This window comes from Callorhinchus milii, unplaced genomic scaffold (genome assembly GCF_018977255.1).
Source record: "Callorhinchus milii isolate IMCB2004 unplaced genomic scaffold, IMCB_Cmil_1.0 Scaffold22, whole genome shotgun sequence".
Lineage (NCBI taxonomy): Eukaryota > Metazoa > Chordata > Chondrichthyes > Chimaeriformes > Callorhinchidae > Callorhinchus > Callorhinchus milii.
The window spans coordinates 6,189,064-6,210,148 of NW_024704763.1; the positions used below are offsets into that span (position 1 = coordinate 6,189,064).

At 38.0% G+C, this 21,085-nt stretch overlaps 1 protein-coding gene across 1 annotated transcript in view; it reads left to right on the forward strand.

Annotated features, from left to right (window-relative positions):
* The window catches only part of edc3 (enhancer of mRNA decapping 3 homolog (S. cerevisiae)), a 45,107-nt gene that overhangs the window by 6,497 nt on the left and 17,525 nt on the right, over positions 1-21,085 (forward strand). The window contains exon 4 of the mRNA XM_007909141.2: positions 8,389-8,724. Within this exon, the coding sequence (XP_007907332.2) occupies positions 8,389-8,724 (336 nt within the window). The remainder of the gene's footprint in view (positions 1-8,388; positions 8,725-21,085) is intronic.

Consider the following 21,085-nt stretch of genomic DNA (forward strand, 5'->3'; position numbering starts at 1 on the left):
TATACAATATAATTTTTAAAAATACAACCTCCATAATGCAGGCTAAACAAAAGAGGCCTTGTCTTTCGGATAAAGAAATATCTTTCGATGACCTTAGTTTCAAAGGTAATTTCTTACTCGCTGTTTGGCACGAAGGCAATAATTAATAAAAGTGGGTGTGTTGAGGTGGGCTGACGAGAGCAATAAACAAGGCATAGGTTAAATTAGTGAAAGATAACCACTGTTTTAAACCTAATTTTTGCTTATTAAAGTATGTGGAGCTTATGAACGATTTGGAATACTAATCATAGTTTTAAAAATGCATGTTCTAAGGGCTCCAATTGATTTGTTAAATTGCAACGATGTATATATTGAGTCTTATCAACTGACGGGCAATGCCTGAGGTCATGTTAGCTAATAGAACAAATTGCTTTATCCTATTAGAAAGCCCCATTTTTATCTCCACCCATGTCGTGCAACAGAGGGGGGAACTGATTAGATCAGTTTCATCTTGTCTTGACAATGTAATCTTATCTTGTTTACATTACACCACAGACTCTGATAATAACTCATTGCTTATGATCCTCTTAACTGAGAAACCATATGAAACACCAGGCGTGTTATAAAGTAAAGTACATATTTACACAGCAGAAACATTTTGCATCACATAGTGGATAAAGCGTGCTTTCACTTTAAAGAGAAGGGGCAACTCCTGATGTATGCCTATTACAGATTTGTGTTCGAGATTAATTTCTGTGTCGTCTTGTCTCCACTGGTGCTCAGAACCAAATGGTACTAACCCATTTGCTTCTTCTTTATATGTTAGTCAAGATAGTAAATGTCTGAATAATTTGCAACCAGTGGGACCCAAGTCTTCCCCATTTTCCAGCTGGAGTTACTGGACATCATTGGGAACAACTGGGGAAAGGGAGGAAGTGACGAGTAATCCATATGAATCTACGTTGCAAGAATTTAATTTCATCCATATAAATCTACGTTGCAAGAATTGAATTTCAGCCATTATTTCTGCTGGACTTTGTGGGGGGGAAAAAGTAAAACAAGGAATTTGACTGCTGAGCTAATCGACTAATCGGTTTCGCCCAAAAATATACAGTCAATTCACTTTGCAGTATATCTGTGAAGAGCTTTGAGACACCTAGAAGACGTGAAAAGCGCTATATCAAATGCAAGGATTATTATTATATTAAATCCCAAATTCAAAAATTTTCTAGCTAACAAACCTGTGAAGGCTGAGCAGGATTTTTACATGTGTGTGCAAATTATTGTGAATATTTAAATATAAATTCACATATAAATGAACATGTAGAATTCACACGAAGGTTTAGTTTTAATAATGTAATCCCTCCAAAACAATAATAAGTTGGTCATTTTTAATCCACGACTGTTTGTGGGACACTGCTGTGTACAATTGGCTGCCGTGTTTCGCCCACAAATATACGGTCAATTCACTTTACAGCATATTCTGTGAAGCGCTTTGAAACGTCTAGAAGATGTGAAAAGCGCTATATCAAATGCAAGGATTATTATTAAGGTTTAGTTTAAATTGACTTTTATGGAGGGAGGGGGAGGTGCAGTCTGCTTATATTGCAGCACAATTTTATTTGCTGTAAATTTAACAGGAGATAGTGAATTCATGTAACTTATCAGTTTTGGCACAATCCTGGTGAGTAATGTGAGGAAGTTGGCTAAATGTGAACAGCTCTGACTAGCAGGTATATTTGAAACGGGTTAGAATTAATCAGGGCCGGGGGTTTTGTTCGATTTGGCCGATGTCTGGCAAAAGCGGATTGCACTGTATTTAGACTATGCTCACGTCAAGTTATGTTATTGCCATGTTAGCATATTGTTTCAATTTCTGCCAAACATTTCCAACTTTGCACAAAAAAATGCTAAACACCCTCACCCTGGTCTGAACTTATCGTATCCCTTTGATGCAACTCAAACTCCCAAAGAGATCCACTACTTGTCTATCTAAACTGATTTGACTTGAAGCTCAAACTGCTTTAACTGAGGTCAAAACCCACCAGTCCTTGGATTGTTGAAGTTTATTTTCCATTTGTCCTATAATTTAGGAGTGAGTCATTGTTGTATTTTGGGATTCATGCTGTTGATTTTTGTAACCTGGAGTGTAATAGCTGCTCTTTTTGGCTAAATGAGCACAGATTCCTTTGTTCATCTCATATGTTGTAAAATTTATAGTTGCATCCTGCCTTTTCCTTGGGATCCATGGTTAATAATCCATGATTATTACCGCTATCCTCAAAGTTCCTTAGCATCCTAATTGAAGTGCAAAGTTCCACTTTATAATACTTGTGTGACAAAAATCAATAACAGCTAAAAGTAAAGAAAGTTATGCAACAATGGGTTGCATGCAATTCTTTCATTTAGTTTATCACGCTAGGGATGGCTGAAAGAACACAGCCCATAGGGCATTGGTTCAAATGAAATTGGAAAGGAGCATTCATAGTTTAGCTCGAATATCCTTAGCAGTATAAATCTTGGAAGGACTATTTACTTTTTAATAAATAAGGAATAATTTTCTTTTATTTGGTATTCAGTGCCAAGCTTTAGGCAGTTTAATCAGCCAGTTGACTGCACAAACTTGTAGGGTGAATGTACTTTGGTTTTCAAAGTATGTGTTTGTATAATTGTTCAGGTTGCGTGACCTTCTGTGCATGAGAAAGATTTGAAAAGATGTATTTTTTACCCTGAATTAGCATATCTGTAGATAATCTGCGATACCTATAAAACAGGAAGGAAATCTAGATGTAGATTTGATCAGGTAGTAATTTCCTTTATGGTAACAACAGTGTTTCTCCATTTAGGACACAAAAAACGGTCACTGCTAATTTATTGCTGTATTTGTTTTGGTTTTGCTGTGGCTTGCTGATTAAGAAGCTGTAATTTGAAATCTGTTGTTCATTTAGTTTGTTTCTTCAGCGTTTTGTGGGTGACTACTTTTATATTTTGATGTGATTTGAAGGACTTTATTGTCTACCAGTAAGAAGAGTGTAAGATATAATATACACATATAAAATCATGGAGATGTGTTTCTACTGGGAATTTTATGAGCACTCTAAATCTAAAATTGATACCCAATAAATAATATTATGTTACAAATTTTATGTTGCATGTTAGTGTCAGACTGACACTAACTAAGATCCTTCACAATTGAGTATTTTGGGGGGATTTGAAAATAAGATGTCTTACAGCTCTCCTCTTCCACTAATATTAAAGCAATACTTTTCAAGATTACACTAGCATATATAATAAATAAGACCTATAATAAATAATATTCCTTACCATTGATAAAATGCTTATAACATCAAAATGTCTCAAAGCATTTTGTTTTGGAAATAATTGCTGGAAATAAATGTAGGACTGTGTTTGTGGAGGCAAATAGTGAGTTCTGGTAAGGCCATGTCTGAATAAACATTGATTCCAAGCTTAATCCAGCTGTTTTTCTGGATATTGCAGAAGTCGATGCAAAAAACAGAACCCGAGGAAAGAAATTGTATGAATTGGAAAATAACAAAAAAAGCACTTGGGGGTTCCCAACAACAAAACCAAGTCTTTCTCCCTTGGCTGCCACAGAGACAAGGGCAGGGTGTAGGACTGCATAAGCGACTGACTCAAGTCAAGAGTTCATCCTCTGCCGAGAGCACAAATCAGGCCAGAAACTTCCCGATTCAATTGGTTATCACCCTCCTGCTCACAACATGGTACCATTCTTTTTGCAGTTCCCACAGCAACCATCTCAAATCTCTAGTATAGCAAATGTTGTCCGAACTCCCTCCTGGAAGAATTGGAGATAATGGTATGGCTCTATAAACCATATTTGGCTTCACATTAATGATCCATTGATATTTTCCAGAGCATCAGGATTGATTATATCTGACTTTTAGGTTGCAAGATCCAGAGCAGTACAAATGCAACTTACCAAGGTCACCTCAGAACAGATTCAAGGCTTCTGCCCTTTTGGGTGGACCAAAACCGAATTCAGTGTTAAGAAATTTCCACCCTGCTCCAAACATGTACAAATGCTTGGCCTGTTCTGCTGCGGAGAAGAGAGTACCATAGGATTAACGTACTCTCTTGAAACCTCTAATTAGTTCAGACATAAAACTGCAGATTTATATGGGCAGGCAGGCATCCAAGGATATGCCTGTGCCAGCTCCATCTCTCACTAAAGGAAGATGGCCTGAATCTTGACTTCAAGTAGGAATACTGGACACCACAACTCCAGGGAATCATTCCTGGAACAAGGTTACCGCCCACAAAATACTTAAACCAGTTGGCTGGGTATGGGAGTTCGTGAGGTTCTACCACTCCTTGTTTCCTTTTGACTCTCCCTCTTCCCGCTTCATGGATTCCCACAGTCAAATGTCTTGATGCCATTCACAATCCCGGCCAGAGGTTCCCATACTTTTTAGGCTCAAGGTTGCCCAAAACATTAAGCATCCTGACTGAGGATCCCGTGCAATAAATTCATAGAAATCTGCCGCCTGCCTCACTGGTAGATAATAATAATAATAATATAGATGACACTGAGAAGCAATCCTTGGAATGTGCCTTCCTTATCCTCTCCTTGGGCTGCGCGTGCTTCCTGTGGGGCAGTGAGGCATGGTCTTAGGGAGGGTACAAGCTCTCTTGGCTCTGGCACAGATTGGGACTGTTACGCAGGCACTCAATAGAATCGTACAACCTGATGGAGCCTGATTCTTCATCGGACAAACTGAGGGGTTGAGGGTGGGTGTAAGGATTCTCTGGTAGAACAGAGCTTAGCGATTCCTGCCTTCGCTGCGGGAAACTCATTGGGGCTTATTCCAAAAGACCAGTTCCTTCCTCTGCAGAGGAATGATCTCCTCTAACTGGTGGCCTTGGCACTCCAGGTTGCCATCACTATTATTTGCACCACAAAAAGTTGTCCTGAAATATAATTCCTGATCGTAACTTTCCAACTATTTGGGTTATTTACATTAATGAGCCAGGCAATGAAAGGTTTTCGTAACTGCTTTTCATCCTGTCATCCAGTGTTGGGAAACTCATTTGCTGACTTCAGATTCCAGAACATCAAAATGTCTTCCATGACAGGGTATTGCTATGTTTGCTCTTGCACATTGCTGAGTTAGTGAATTTTAAGCTAAAGTGATAGATTACATGTGTGTGTGAGAACACGTCTTTCTTATCCACTGTTCGGGCTGTTTGTCTGCTATGCTGTCGTCCACGCTGCCTTCCATCCACGGTCTTTGGCTTTGCACTTCTCCGGTGTATGTTCAGGCTCCGCAGCCCCCTGAACCCACCTTGAAGCGCCCCCAGGGGTATGTCGACCCCAGTTTGGGAATTAATGGTCTAGGCTCACACGTGAACAATGGCACCTTGGGTGAGTACTTGAGGACACCAGGCACTATGTAGAACTGCATATTTTTATAGGCTGGATGAGGAGAAAGGAAGAAAATTGGCAGAGAAAATAAATCTGCAAAAACAATATTGTGGAAACCAGTGAAAGGAAAACAGTATATTCCCTGAATAGATTAAGAAAATGCTGGTCCTGACATGTCTTAATTGTCACGTATATATAGTGCCCTAATTCTTTGAGGAATAACAAAGATGTAAATTAATAAAGCACCTGAGTAACGTACTGATTGAATAATCTGGCTAGGAGCATTCAAGGTTCTATTAATTTTATTTTGCTCTGAGTTTAAAAATAGCAAACGGCATTGTTTCATTTATGTTGTATGTCTTTGGCTGCACGCCATGCAATTAGTTGAACTGCATCATAATTCAGTTGAATTGTTCTGATTGACTGGGTTTGTAAAATTTGTTGGTATTAATTTTAGTAAGGAGTCGGGGTGTATTGCGTTACATTAAAAAAATAGAAAACTTAGAGAACCTTTCATGAGCAATTAACTTCAATTTTTTTTTAGACTTGGTTAATATTACAAATTTATATTCCCTGCATTTAATTCAAAAGTGTGGATATGAAAGCGAACATTTGATTTGCTGTTATTTCTGCTTCTTAATCCTCATTGGGTAACTGCAAAATTCCTCCAAAATTGGTTGATAGTTTTATTGTTACAGCTCAGCTCTTGTGGAATCTACAAAAGGAACAATTAGGTTGTGCTTAGGTGTTGGCATGAAGTATGCAACATTTGAAGTATATTGCCCTCTTTCATTTCATATGCAACGCTTTCCTCCCAAATATGACTATGTTTGTTTACTGTGTTCTCTCCAGCAGAGGCTTGGATAGTGATTTCAGCAGATAGAGTGGTATTATGCATGTAGTGTTCAAAATTATACTGCAGGAATCATCCTCTAGCAACAAATGTGCAAGTATTTCTGTTGGAGCTACTTGTGCTGCTTCTGTCCGAAGTGCCAAGAAATTGCCCACTTTGGGTGAATCTTGGCAGACCCTGGAGACAGCCACACCTTTTTTTATGTAACAGCACTGGACTGCAAAAACATATTAGTCTCAATGTCTTCTCATGGTATTTTCCTTCATTCTCGAACTACAGAGTGATTAAAAAGTTGTGATACCATTACAATGTCTAATAAATATTAAAGAAATTATAATTTTGTTTTAGATAATTGGGTAGATATCAGAACTTTTTGGTCACCTTGTACAAGTATTCTAAGTTATGGAGGAACTGAATCTGTGTGTTTGAGAACTGGAGGAAAGAGCTGGAAGTGAAACATCTATGAAACAACGTACTTTTTAAAAAAAAGTCATTTAGAATGCACAGAAACCTGATTTTAAAATCAACATTTTATGCTGAGTTGCTCAAATTGTATCTGAAGATCTGCAGAGGAATCTTATGTGGAGCATTAAATATGTTCCAAACATGTTGTAACTTTTTATACTAATGTGTTGGTTGCTTAGTAATAATGGAGGTTCAGTGAACCACTCAAAAGAAAGTCTTGCAATTTAGAAAAAGATAGATAGGAATTTGGTTTATTAGAATTGAAGAAATTACCACCACTGAAGCTGCAAAGGATTAAGCCTCAGTTAAATTATTTCAAGCTTAGTCTTATCTCTTCAATGTTTCATTCAGGTAGAACAATGTTCTCTCTATTATAATCCACATTAGCAACTTTTCTGCAGCTTCATTCTGTACTTGAAATCTGTAATATTTTATTTTTACATTATTAGCAGTGCTTAATGTTTCTGTGTCTACGGCCTTGGTTTTAGTAAAAAAACCTTAGTGCAGTCAGATGTACCATCATTTTTAGTCGTTGTGCTCTTACTTTTAAACTCTTTATCAGATTAGGTTTCCAGCCTGGAACCCTGAAGCATAATGTTTGCAAACCACACTGCACGTTATGCTTGACAAAGATCAATTTGGTGAAAGTTACCAGCAAGCCTAGGGATGTGCTGCATTGAATCCCTCGAAATTGCTAGAAATTGACATAATGAGTCTACTCAAAAGCAACTTCAAGAACGCTTGCATACAAACGATCACAGGAAGGCCACGCATTCCACAGCACTGGTCGATTTGCTAAAATGATAAATGCTAATCAGCTTGCAGTTTGCACAATGCAGAATGTCAGGATAAGCCACGAGAAGCGGCAGAATTTCCAGTTTATTCCTCGAAGATGAACTCTGGTGACTGAGATCATATCACAATTGGTCTTAAACTAGCAGTTGCACTTTGATTTGTGTATTCAGGCTGTAGGTGGTTATATATTTTGGACAAAATACAAATTCCAGTGGTCTTGATGATTACACAAAATAATAAAAAAAATTAGAGGGTGCTAATTTACCTTTTACCAAATACAGGATGATACTGTTAGGATGCACTCCATTCGTTTATAGCAGAAGGATATCACAAATCTTTACCTCGTTTTATGCTTTCTCGCTGTTTCTGTAACTTTCTATATCTCTTTGAATCTCTAACATTAGTTTTAAGAACATCTCCATTTAATGCTTCAATATTTACTACACTATTAAAGTTTTTATTCTTGATGACAGGAGTTCACAATGCCTTTAATCCACTGTGGCCATCAATGCTGTGTTCATTCTGCAGTGTACTTTGACAGTGAGGAAGTGTCTTCCGTGCAGGAGCCCTGCCCTGGACACCACCTGCAGTAGATAACTTCAGGAGCAGTCTGATTCACTCACAACTGCAGAGCATTGTGGATGAGAATCAAGTTGGGGCGCCCTTTTCTATAGTCCCTTGAAAGTTTTGGGATATCTCCCAAACTTTAAAAAAACTAACACTTTATTCTTGTCTTAATGCAGTACCGAACTGCAGTCTAAACCTCAGTGTAGCCTTGTCTACACTGCTTCAATGTTGGCAGTAATATTTCAAAACTATTAATACTGCATAGCTCTTAAAAGATGGTTAAAATCTGGTAATGAAATCAAATGCTTTTCTACACTTTACACAGGGTCCTCTAGCAGCAAGCTTCCTAACCAGGCAACACCAAAGAAAAATGGAGTGAAGAATGGACCATTGAAAAATAAAGATGATGAATGTTTTGGGGATGGAATTGAAGAGATTCTGGATACGGACTTTGACTTTGAAGGCAACCTAGCACTCTTTGACAAGGCAGCTGTGTTTGAAGAGATCGATACATTTGAAAGGCAGAATGGTGCACGCTCCAGGGGAACGCCAAGTGAGAAGCAAGCCAGGTACCGGCATGATGAGAACATCCTGGAGTCTGAGCCCATTGTCTACAGGCAGATCACAGTGCCACAACACTGCGGCAAAGAATATTGCACTGGTAAGTCAGAACCATTAGAGCCCAAACCAGCTTGTGTGTTTGCGTTTTAAAATTGAAGAGATGTGGGTGCAGAACTGCTGCTGGTTGATATTTTTGAGGATTTTGTTTTTACATTCAAGTTTAAAATATTCCTTTGTGCTTTTGGCGCATTTCATTCTTAAAAACAACTTAAAAATACAGGATACTTCAGGCCAGATTAAAATTGTCTACACAGACATGTGTGGTTGCCTTTTCGTGACTCTTCTGTATCAAAACATGCTTTGCGGGTACCTGGGTTTCATTCACCACAGTGGTCTCGTGTGAATACAAACCACATTCAGAGATATGTAACTTTTCTTAGACAGGAGCAAGCATGGATTGACTTCAGCTCTTCTGCCCCCACTCTCTGGAACTCCATTTCCGAATTCCTCTGCCTTATCCCCTCCCTCACCTCCTTGAAGGCCCGTTTCAAAACCTTCATCTACAATTCCGCCCCTACCCTCCAACCCTCTTGATTCCAACCTCAGCTTGGTGAAGACCCTTAACCACCTTGGGACAGAGACACGTAAAACAACTTTGTTCATAAAATTTGGTAGCATTATTGAGATGCGCTTTCTCCCACCTTAGATTGCTATCTATATCTATCTGATTGTAAGAAATATTTTATCTTCAACAATCAATGAAGTTAAAAACTCATGTGGGTAGTTTTGAATCTCTTCCAAGTATTCTAGAGGCAACGTTTTCCTAATTTGGTTGCAGGACCACCAAAGAGCTAAACCCTTTAAGTCCTTATTTTCAATTTAATGAGTTGAAGTCTATAAAAGCTTAAAAGTTGTGTTTGGTGGACAAATGGGTAATTGTGTTATGTATCTTGATATATTATTGTTGGTGGTGGTTGGTTTTGACATAATTTTCTCTCGTTGAAAGCTAGGAAGTTTGTCTTTTCTAAGCTTTACAGTGAACCTTCGTCTTCTGTTATGCAGTGTCCAGATTCTGTTTTGAGTGAGCCTCTCTCGAAGAATCAAAACTATTCATAAAACCTATTGACAGACATCTGTTTGCAATTTTGGTTCAACTGGACCTGATCATTACACAGTGCACCATTTTAACAGCATTCTATCTCTAACAGATGTTACAATGGTTCTAAAATTAAATGCAACTTGTTGAGAACAAATTTGAAAGTGCATCAAACGCATATCCTCTCTAGAGGCATTACATAATGCTTAAAGTGATACATTTGTGTGACTAACTGAATGTGTAGTGATCACTTACTGATGACTTTCTCCAGGGCCTTAATACTTCTCACTCTACAAAGTTAAATTTGGCTGACCAGTTTTCAAAGAAAGCAAAGATCTGCACTAAGAATTAATTGAACATAAGGAGAAAGATTGTCACTCATTCCAAACATTGTCCATAAAATCTGGTAGCAGTATTGAGATTTGTTTTCTTCCACTTGGTATGGGATTTAAATCTGATTGCTAGAAATATTTTAGCTGGAACAATCACTGAAATAACGAACCGCATGTGGGTAGTTTTGTTTAGTTAACTGAGGGAAATGAGAACCAGATGTCCTTCACTTGACACTGTCTATTTAGCTATGCTTGTAATAGACTGAAAGGCAGCTATTTCTTAATGATGTCAGTTGTAATATGTTGCACTGCAGCATCATTTTACAATAGTGTTGCCAAGTTTAATGACCTGAATCACTTTATATTAAGTTCTGAAATTAATAGTGTAATGAAATTCCTGTTATAATTTTGTTCTACTGTTAAAATAGGGTAGCTCTACTCTATTTGTGAGCTCAATCACATGAAAATAATGGGAAAATGAATCTTTTCTCACTTAGTATTGGTAACAATATCCATTATCAGGGCAGTTTCCTATGACTTTTCAGTTTCCTATATCTGACCATATGGTTCAACTGAAAGTTTAAAATAGTCTTTCCTCTGCCAGTGGAATGTGATATTGTTACAGTTTTTGTTTAGTTATTCTTGAGTGGATGCTGGTTTTCATAATATTTTGTTCTGGTTGCTTCAACATAAGCAGGCTGCCCAGGCCTCAATGCTGGAGGAGAGCAATGAGGATGATCCCCAGTATTGGAGGAATGAGCAATGATTATTCAACCTAGGACTCTTCTTGAAAGTTGACTTCTCAGAGTGGACCTTGTAGAACTACATAAGATTTTCAATGAGATTGAGAAATTAAACCTTGAACAAAACTTTCAGATTCATCAAGTTAGCAGAACAAGAGGACACAGTTTTAGGATTGCAAGAGGTGATTTCTAGATCGACATCAGGAAGTATTTTCTTAGAGAGTAACGAACGACTGGAACAGGTTACCAGGATGGGTGGTTGAGCCCAGCATGCTGGACAAAAAGCAGCTTGATTCTCTGGTGGGTATTCTGGGTGGATGAGATCAAAACTCCGAACTCCTCTCAGAAATGATATATCACCTGAACCTTTCAAAATATTATCTTGGAATGTTCCTACCTTACACTCATCTTTTGAATAGTTAGTTATGTAGCTGGATCAAATATTGCTTCACGCAACCTCAAGATTGAATTAAAATTGAAATCCCACACCCAGAAGCAAAAGAATTCCAAAGTTAGATTTTTTTTTGACCCAGTCTATATTCTTACTCGAGCCCTAAACTTTTCAGATCGATTACTTTTTCCTCTTGTCAGACAGAAATCGTAATAACTTGCCTAACTGCTTCAGCTGGCAGCCATTTGCTATTGATGCAAGTATTGTGCTTTGAGGCCCTGCAGTAGACTTGTAAATGCATTTTTGCGCAGTATAGTGTGCTTGGATTGCATCATTAAAATGCTGTTTTGTGAAAGAGCAATTTGCCTTATTTGAGAATGTAAACAAGCATTAGCCGGTTCCAAGTCGCCACCCTGAATACCTTTGTGCAGTTAAAGGATGGCTTCTTAAGAAAGTAGAAGATTAAGTTATTTGGAGTTGGATCAATCTAAGCTTCAGTACATTGAACGCGTTATAGAGTGCGTGCCAATTTGGGGGAAGTGACTATTCTAATTACTGTAATAAAGATCTTGATCTCCTGAGAATGTGTATTGAACCAAGAACTGGAGCACATGCTTCTATTTGTGACCTTCCACAATAGCGCCAAACTGATGTTAATCCATGTGCATCGTTTATTGTCATTCCCTTTTTGCAATAACAACCAGCTTAGCTGATTTATGTACAATTGTTTGGTATTTGCAGAAATCAAACTACAATATTTGTGTCATTTTTAAAAGCAAATTGTAACGCAAGATCCATAGTCTGTTCAACCAAATTAGCTCATATCGTGGAGCGAAATTATGTAGAGCTTAGTTTACATTTCACTTTATGTATTGCCACATAACTGGTATCAATTCAAGCTAAGTAACTCACTTGAACAATACCCATACCATGGGAGTTTGTTTACAATTTAGTAAACTCTGGTGTAGGTATTGTTCAAGTCAGATTGTATGTTGCGTTCACATCAGAGGGATCCATAGCTTTTTCACATTTGCTCCTAACTCATTGTGAACAGTTTTGGCAGTGCACCATTGGTACACTGTATGTAGGTGGTTGTCTGCTAACATTTGCTGTTGCCTGTTATGCCACCACTGATCGACTGACTGTCCTACCTTCAAGTCAGAAAATATGTACACAAGTCGCTGAGGCTCATCTTCCTGGCAGTGCCAGTCGTCCAAGTCAGACATTACTGTTATGACCATGATAATCCCTAAAGTAAAGCAAAGTGCTTTTGCCGACATTACCTATTTTTAAATTACATTCATAATGGATTTTTACACAAAGATAAACCTGTAAGCTGTCTTCCTATACAGCTAATTGTTGCCAGATATTTCAGTTATTCTTTGCTAGGAATAAAGTTTAATCAATAACATGCTTTAGCAACTGCTAGATATCTGATTATATCATTAGGGATAAATTCTTAAATTTCAAAAAAAATTTAATCAATAACATGCTTTAGCAACTGCTAGATATCTGATTATATCAGTTGCTAAAGCATGTTATTGATTAATTTTTTTTTGAAATTTAAGAATTTATCCCTAATGATACACTTGTTGTTAAATTGATCCAGTTTTGTAAAAGTACCCTATGCATACCTATAACTGTTTTCTGTGTTAAATGCTTAATCTACACAGTTTACAGCATTACCATAAATCTTGCAGCCATTGAAAGAAATCATATTCCAGCTCTTAAACCAATGAGTTCTGCGTAGATACATTTCTGTTGTTCATTGACATTTAAAGTTGTAATGCCTTCGAGAGGGTACCGTTTTATGATCTGAAGTTGAATTTGAAAAAACTTGCTGAAACCATTTTTGATTCATGTGCTTTATTTGATATTCTATCAGAACAAAACCCTAGCCCAAATATGTTGGGTTTCCTTTGTTGCCTCAGATCAATGTATTTGTTCAGTGCAACCACATTTCACCCTTTAATTTGAAGCTTGCGGTGGGGGGAAGTGAAGGAGTATTGGAAGGCCACTGTGTAATCAGGAAGGAAACGGCTGGTTTCTGTTCTTTTTTCATCAGGAGGGCTTTACATGGAATTGCAGAATGTCTTAAGGTTCTGGGGAAACTCACCTATATTGCTTTCAACAACAACAAATAATGACATTGTATAGCATCTTTCACGTCAGGAGGACATTCCAAGGTACTATCATCGAATTTCACAAATCTTTTGTTGAAGTGCCTCCTGCAGCTCTTTTGAAAAAGCTGGAAGACTATGGGAGTCAATCACCAAATCTTAGCTTTTTATTGGGATGCGTATTTCAGCTCCCAAGATGTGTGCAAAGGTTAATGAGAGATTCACTGAGTCTATTCCTCTTGAAAGGAGTAAGGCATGGTTGTCCACTGTTACCTACCCTATTTGATGTATTCATCAATGATACATTGGATGACATTGAGAGGGACAGACTTTGAGTCTCTGTTGCAGGTATTTCCAATACAATTGGGTTATTTCTCTTTGCAGATAATGTTGTTCACTTGGGGAACTTGTGCATTCTACTCACAGTCTTGAACATTGGGCCATTCTTTGGTAGCCTTTTGTATGAAGCATATATTGGTGAAGCAACCATAGGCATAAGTTTCGGCATAGAAAAATATAAATGCAGAATTGATAGCCTTGGAAATTATTGGCATTAAAACTGATATTCTGCCTGATACACGTTCTCCGTGGATTGAATATTTCTATGAGAATTTGGTTTAATCTTCCATTACTACAACCCTCCCTTTTAAGTACAGTACCTAATTGTTTTTGCATTGCCCTACAATTAAATTTTGTGATTGATATAACAGAAATGTAGAACTGGAATTACCAGTGTCCCAGGTTGCAATTTTATTTTTTAACCATAATCAAATTTTGAAATGCTTCAGTTATCCTTAGCAAACTCCTGACACGCTCTTGACTTGCACAATCTTTTTCGTGCCATGGCTCTGTGTACAGAGTGAGATTTTGCTGAACAAAACTAAACACACTGCGTGTGGTAACATTATTGTACTAAATTGAATTGCTGGCCTGTTGTGTATCCTGTTGATGTACACAGTAAAGAAAAGCAAAAGGTTGGTCTTGAAGATTTTGCTGATTGTTAATGCATTATCCACAAATTCCCATAGATCATGGAGAATTGAAAAGGGTCAATTATTGTGCAGGCTTAGCTGATTTTACAGCTAAAATTCTATTTCTCATGTGGATCTGAAATAATTCTTAGAAAGCTGGGTTAACATTCTAGTAACTGAGATTGGAAAACAGTAATAGTTCCTTAATACCCCACCTCCTCCAGTGATTGCTTCCTGCACTTTGGGCTAAACCATATTTCATGAAGGAAGGTTAGAATGAGTTTAAAGCACAGTTAGCAATAACGAGAGTGAGGGTTACACACAGCCAGCTAACAGCAACTGTTCAATAGGTTCAGATCAATTTGGTGACTAGTTTGTCCCACCCATCCTTGCCCATTTTAAAGCTCTCCTGCTGGTTAATTGAAGCAAGTTTGATTGAGCCTCTAGTTTCAATGTTGGAAAGTACCATGTCAAAGTAACTCAGTTCAATTTTGATTCATTGGCTCACACAGTCATCGTTGCTTCATGAGTTCATATTCCTAACCTTGGAGCATCGTTACATTAAATCCCCTGTTTTTATTACAATATCCAGTTACAAATAGTAGTGTTTCCGTTGCAGAACGGATGGCACAATATGTTATTACCTTGTAATGAAAAACAGAAACAAGCACAAATGTAAGACTGTCCCAAAAAATAATGGAAGGGGAAATTAGAAAAAAAAATTGTTTGCACAGACTTTCTGCCACAATCTGTACTTTACGGAGAGTCTATAAATTATTTAAAGGGAGAATTCGCTAAGTGCTTCATAGAATCTTACAGCACAGCAAGGAGGCAATTTGGCCCATTTTGCCTGTGCCGCTCTTTGAAAGAGCTACCAACCAGCTTCACTCCCTCGCTGTTACCACATAGCCCTGCAAATGTTTCCTTTTTAAGTACCTGTCCAATTCCCTATTTTCGAAAGCTATTATCGAATCCGCTTCCACCACTCTTTCAGCGATTGCATTCCAGACCATACCAACTCTCTGGGTAAAAACTTGAAGAGGTGATATTAAAGGATACAGGAATTAAATTGACTCATGTAGAGAATAAGATCAGCTCAGACTTGATGGGCTGAATGACCGGTTTCTGTGCTGTAACACTCTTGAATAAAAACATACTGTTTCCCTAATCCAGTTGTAGTTAATATTGGCTTGAATTCAGAAGTTTTTTTTGAGATGGCATGTTGGTCTTTTACACACACGATGAAGTAAGACCTTAATTATTTTTCTTTATAGTTTATCATTCTTGCAGCTTAGGGCTGCACTGCAAATTTAATGATAACCTCTCTGAGCAGGTTAGACATTGCGTGTGTACTTGACAGGAAGTTGGCTTGGCAGCCAATACCTCTATCCAGTATCAATTAGATCAAAGTACATTGTTTCTCGGTTTCCTTTGGCTTAACAATACAGAATCTTGCCCTGATTCCCAGGCATAATTTGTGGGGCACCACGTACGTGCATATGAACCATAATAATAATAGCTGTATGTGTTTTCTGTTTTACTGGTTACAGAGAAAATTAAAAGTATGATTGCATCCCTACATTTTGCTTTTGTATGCTGGAATCATTTTGGTGCAGCACTGGATAATGAACTTACTTGTTATGCAGGGTGCATTAATAAGAGCATTTTAATATATGGGAATTTACAAAGGAATAGTATTTAATCCCTAAAGTGTAAGTCTCAAAGCTGATAGACATGCCAACCCTCAAACTTGTGCTCACACTCACAGGAGATCTGGTCTTGCGCATAAATGTTGATAGTTTTAATGTATCCTCTTCTGTGTGGGTGAAGTTGCTGTAAAACTTCGGAGTGTTTTATTATTCGGAGTTTTGTTGTACCCGTTCATCTCACTCTAGACACATGCACTAAAGAGTTCTTGTGTTTGTTTACACCTGGAGACAATGGGGTCTATTATGCAAGTCGTGCAAACTTTTGTGTACAGAGGGATTCACAGGTGCCCCAATTATGTAATTAGCCAATGAAAAAGATTACCGAATTTATTTTAGTAATAACACTATTCCTAATGTTCGAAGTGCTTTATTACTGACGATTGTTTAAGCATCACAGTGCACAAACTGTTCATCAAACCCTGCCAGACCATAGGTTAACTTTCACCTTGAACATTGAAAGACTCAGACTGAATAAAACCACCATGAACTTCACAACACAATCAACATAATAGCCCTTGAGCAATTCAAAGCTGTAAAATATGAGATTGAAAATGAGGGTTTCTAAATTCTTTGTTGCTAATTGTCTGAAACCTAAATTACTGCATTGTAATCACTCCTAGGTATCAATTATAATCTCTGTAGTCAACTGAACTGGTTTTATCTTCAGTTTAACTTGCTAAGTTCCACTTTCTCCAGCTGCATTTCTTTTATAGGAAGCATTAAATGTGAACTAACCAGGTTTAGTATTGCTATTATGACATCTAAACCTGGGCAATATTAGGGTTTAATTTGCAGCGATTTCCTACTGGGTTCCCGAACAGAAAGTCGTGAGTGGGAATTCCTACTGGTATCCAAAGTCGTCTCCATAAGTAAATTGTGTGGGAGTAGAGTTCCTGTGAGTTGGTGTGGTGTACAGTAGCAACAGCAGCAGCAACTTGCATTTATATGGCACCTTCAGACGGGGTAGCATCCCGGAGCGCTAACTGCACAGCATTACCTGTTTCGGGTTTAAGGAATCTAATTAGAAATTGCTACGTAATGCCAATTCCTTAGGGCAGGTGTGAAAATTAAAATGGTAGAATATGTTGTGTTTGAAACTGAGCTTGTAAGCACATAGAACTAAAGTGAGAATTATTACTGCATATCTAGATATAATTGACTGCGCCCAACACTCCCTCACCCACCAAAAAGGGAATGAAACATTAGTTGGGCGGAAAAAGACTGGACTGGAATTCATTATTCCACAAAGAAACAATAAATCATAAGTACCATTAAAGTGCTTTTTTGACCAAATTATTTAAAACTAAATTACAAGCCTTATATGAAGTGAAAGAAGTAGGGAGGAAAGTTGAAAGTTATTGCATTAACAAACTGCTAATGTGGTTTGTATCAAACCATCAAACTTGCTCATTTTGTTTTCATTGTCGTCGGCCATAGAAGCTTTATTGCAGCTATAACCACCATGTTCTTGTACAGTTTGATAGCTGGTCAGTTTGAAAGACGTTTTGCAATAACTATGGCACAATGAATAGTGCGTAAATGCTATTGTGTAAAAGTGTGTACCGTGTAAAAGTAAGCTGGTTACTCCTATTTACTTCTTGAAGTCTTATATATAATAGTGCCGTTATGATAGAGGGAAGTTTAAAAACTGCAGAAATTAATAAGCAGCCATAGGTATCTGCAATAAAATAGACAATGATGCGTGTGGCATACATCCTAAATGTGTCTACCTGTACACTTACTTTTAACCTTTTAGAGCGGTCATTTTCTGTATATATCCTTAAATTAATGAATATTTGAACATTTGATACCTTGGTCTTCAGTTAAATTTGATTGTTTTAAATATTTGACCTTCATACAATTGTCAGTAGGTGACATCAGTGAGTCAAAATGAATTCCATTTTACCTTTCTTTGTACCTACTCTGCAATTGAAATACTGGGCCATCTATGCTCCCATCTGGGATTGTAAAACCTGGTGTATAGGTAGCATCAATCTTAATTTGTGCTGATTTTGAGGGAGGAACATGTATATGGCAATCACTTAAATCAAGGAAGCTAATTGACTTTGTCTCCTTATGTCCGTCCTGCCAGCCAAAATTGGGGACCTTGGAAGAGCTCAGAAAAAGAAACATGAGGTTAGTATACCAATTATTACAACAAAATTTCAGTCAATAATGGTGTGCTAAGCCCCACTAAAATCTAAACAGATGAGAATTGTTCTCATTAATTCTATTGCAAATCCCAAGGTGTTAACCATATATAAAACCTATGTTTATATCATCAAAATTTATAAAATATATTTTAAAAAGTAAGCATGAAACTTGCTTGCATCAGTGTGCTGGAAAGTATGAACCATGCAAAATTGTAGTTGATATACAGCATCTTGAAGGCTGTGGAAAATGTTTTTTGGAAATTGTACAGGTTTCTGCAGCGTTGGACGCACCCCTAATAGTCTTGTGTTAAAGTGAAGCAGGGCACCCTGCCATGATATTACTAATTACCAAGGTTAATTTTGTGAGATATCTATCCTTTTTACAGTTTGGGGTCTTGTTATGCTCTCAAAAAGCTATCCAGTAGAGATAGATATGTTATGCTAATCTGATATTTTTATTGATAACTATATGTATATGTGCCCTCCACCTCCCAACCGCCTGCTCGGGTCTAAATCCCTGACTGTCCAGCTCGTTGGGATGTCCTCCTAACGTGAAAGGCACTATACAAATGTAATTTGTTGTTGTGGCTCAGGTTAAATTTGTGCCTGAGTCTGGTGATCACGTGAAAAGATTTGGCCAATTTGATTTAATTGTTCCTAAATACTTCAGCTCTCTTCCCATTGTGGCATCAAGCTGTTTTTATACCGTTCCCAATGATTTGGTCTCTTACACCCTACCTGATTGCCCAATCTAGCTGTTGATTTGTCTCTGTGTAAAGAAATGGTCATTATCTGAAACATGCTCAGAATTTTTTGTCTTGTTGCTTTAGCAATAATAATAATCCTTGCAATTGATAAAGCACCTTATCATATTGTCGAGACATCTCAAAGCGATATCACTTGAGTAAGACCAGTTTAATAGTTCACTTGAAGAAGGAAAGGGAGTGCCACTTCTTGGCAAAGTTCATATATTTATCTGATGATGTGAGTAGAAATCTAATCCAAATGTAGAGATTCCTCCATGTGAGGCTCAGCTCGTCCCCATCTTCGTAACATTGCCAGTCTCCGCCACTACCTCTCCACTTGTGCCGCCGAGACCCTCATCCACACATTCATCACATCCAGGCTAGATTACGCCAACTCTGTTCACCAGGCTTCCGGTGTCTTCCCTTCACAAACTGTAGACTACCCGGAACTCTGCAGCTCCGTCCTTTCCTACACTATGCTCCATGAGCCCACCATCCCAACCCCTTGGCTCTACTGGCTACCCATCCCCCAGTAGATCGAGTTCTAGTTCCTTGTCCTAATGTTTAAATCCCTCCATGGTCTTGCCACACCCTATCTCTGTGACCTCTTCAAACTCTAACATCCCGTCTGCTCCCTCAGCTAAAGTGATTACCAGCCTGCTTAATGTTCCTCACACTTTCCACCTCACCATTAGCAGACAGACTATCAGCGTATTACCTCCACCTCGCCTCCTTCAAGGTCTGCCTTAAGACTTTCCTCTTGACTGCGCTAACGACCATCTTTTCTGCCCTCACCCCCAGCTCGGGTGCAAACCCTGAACTGTCCAGCACCTTGGGACTTGCTCTCCATGTGAAAGGTGCCATACATATATGTAAATTGATATTATCGAATTGTAATCTTTGGAAACCTGGTGAAATGTATGAATTGAATTGTGCTACTGTAATTGGTAAAAGTCCGATTAGGCCTGAATAAGCTCGAGACTTGGATAGATAGTCTGTTCATATGTTGTCATTTTAGATGAGATAGATACTGTAGTTGTGAAATAAGAATATTAAGGGGTGTGGAGAAAAGGCAAGGAAGTCTAATAAAAGATCTGCCATTGTCTAGTAAACGGGTTTGATGGTCTTCTCCTGTATCTACCTTCCTATGCTTAGTCTTTCATCCTGCATATGTTTATATGCAACCTACGATGAAAATGTTTGCTTTTTGGGAATATTTATTTTTATTATTTAATGTTCTGCCGCTTTATTCTGGAGTATCAAATTCTTTGGCAAAAAGTAGCCGATGTTCCTATTGGAAATCTGTTGCTTGGTTACATAACTAGTAACCATTTAGGAACAGCAGTTTATTAGATTTTATTGAGTTTGCCTTTCCGTGCTGCTGCTGAAAGAATGAGAGGTGCAGGGTATAACATCCCACAAAGTAGTTTTTTCCCCGCATCTCTGGAGAGATGACAAGAAAAAAGATGTATGTCATGATGCCAGCTGCCACAATTCCTGCATTGCTAGCCTGTTTGGACCTTCCACGGAAATGTGGGACTTAGTTCTTGGTCAGAGTTGAATGCTGCAGTATGCCGCTTTGAAGCTGCTATGCATCTCCTTCTCTATTGCTGCTGGCGTTCAGCAATCTTCCTCTCAGTGTGAAAGCTGGCAGCCAGGAATATTGCAGCAGTGCCTCTATATTTGACGTGGCTCTGCAATATAAGCACAGCATGAAATCTACTGCTGAAGAACCAATCGTTCCCACACCAATGAAATCCATTCTGACTTTATTATGGGTGAACCATAATCTTATTTTAACCAATTAACTCTCCATATGAACACAAGTCATACTTTCGTAATTGTCTTACTGACTGCAAACAATTGACCACAGGGTTAATTTTGAAAAATGTCAAAATAGTAACAAATAATTAATTTTAATTATTTGTATTAGTCAGAGCTTTGAGAGCTCACTTTTCGCAGATGCTCCTACTAGCTAAGTGAACAGCACTGACTATTAACCCCTGTATTGCCAATATCTTGTGACTACATTTTAATCGTACACATTTCTTACAGCACAAATTATGATATAATCATTTCAGGCCAGGCTACCTCTTTATCTGATGATGTGAATAGAAATCTAGAGGAACCATTGTCAGAGGTGCTGTCTTTCTCATGAAATGTCTTTCCGATGCTACATTTAAAACATGTCCCATCTACC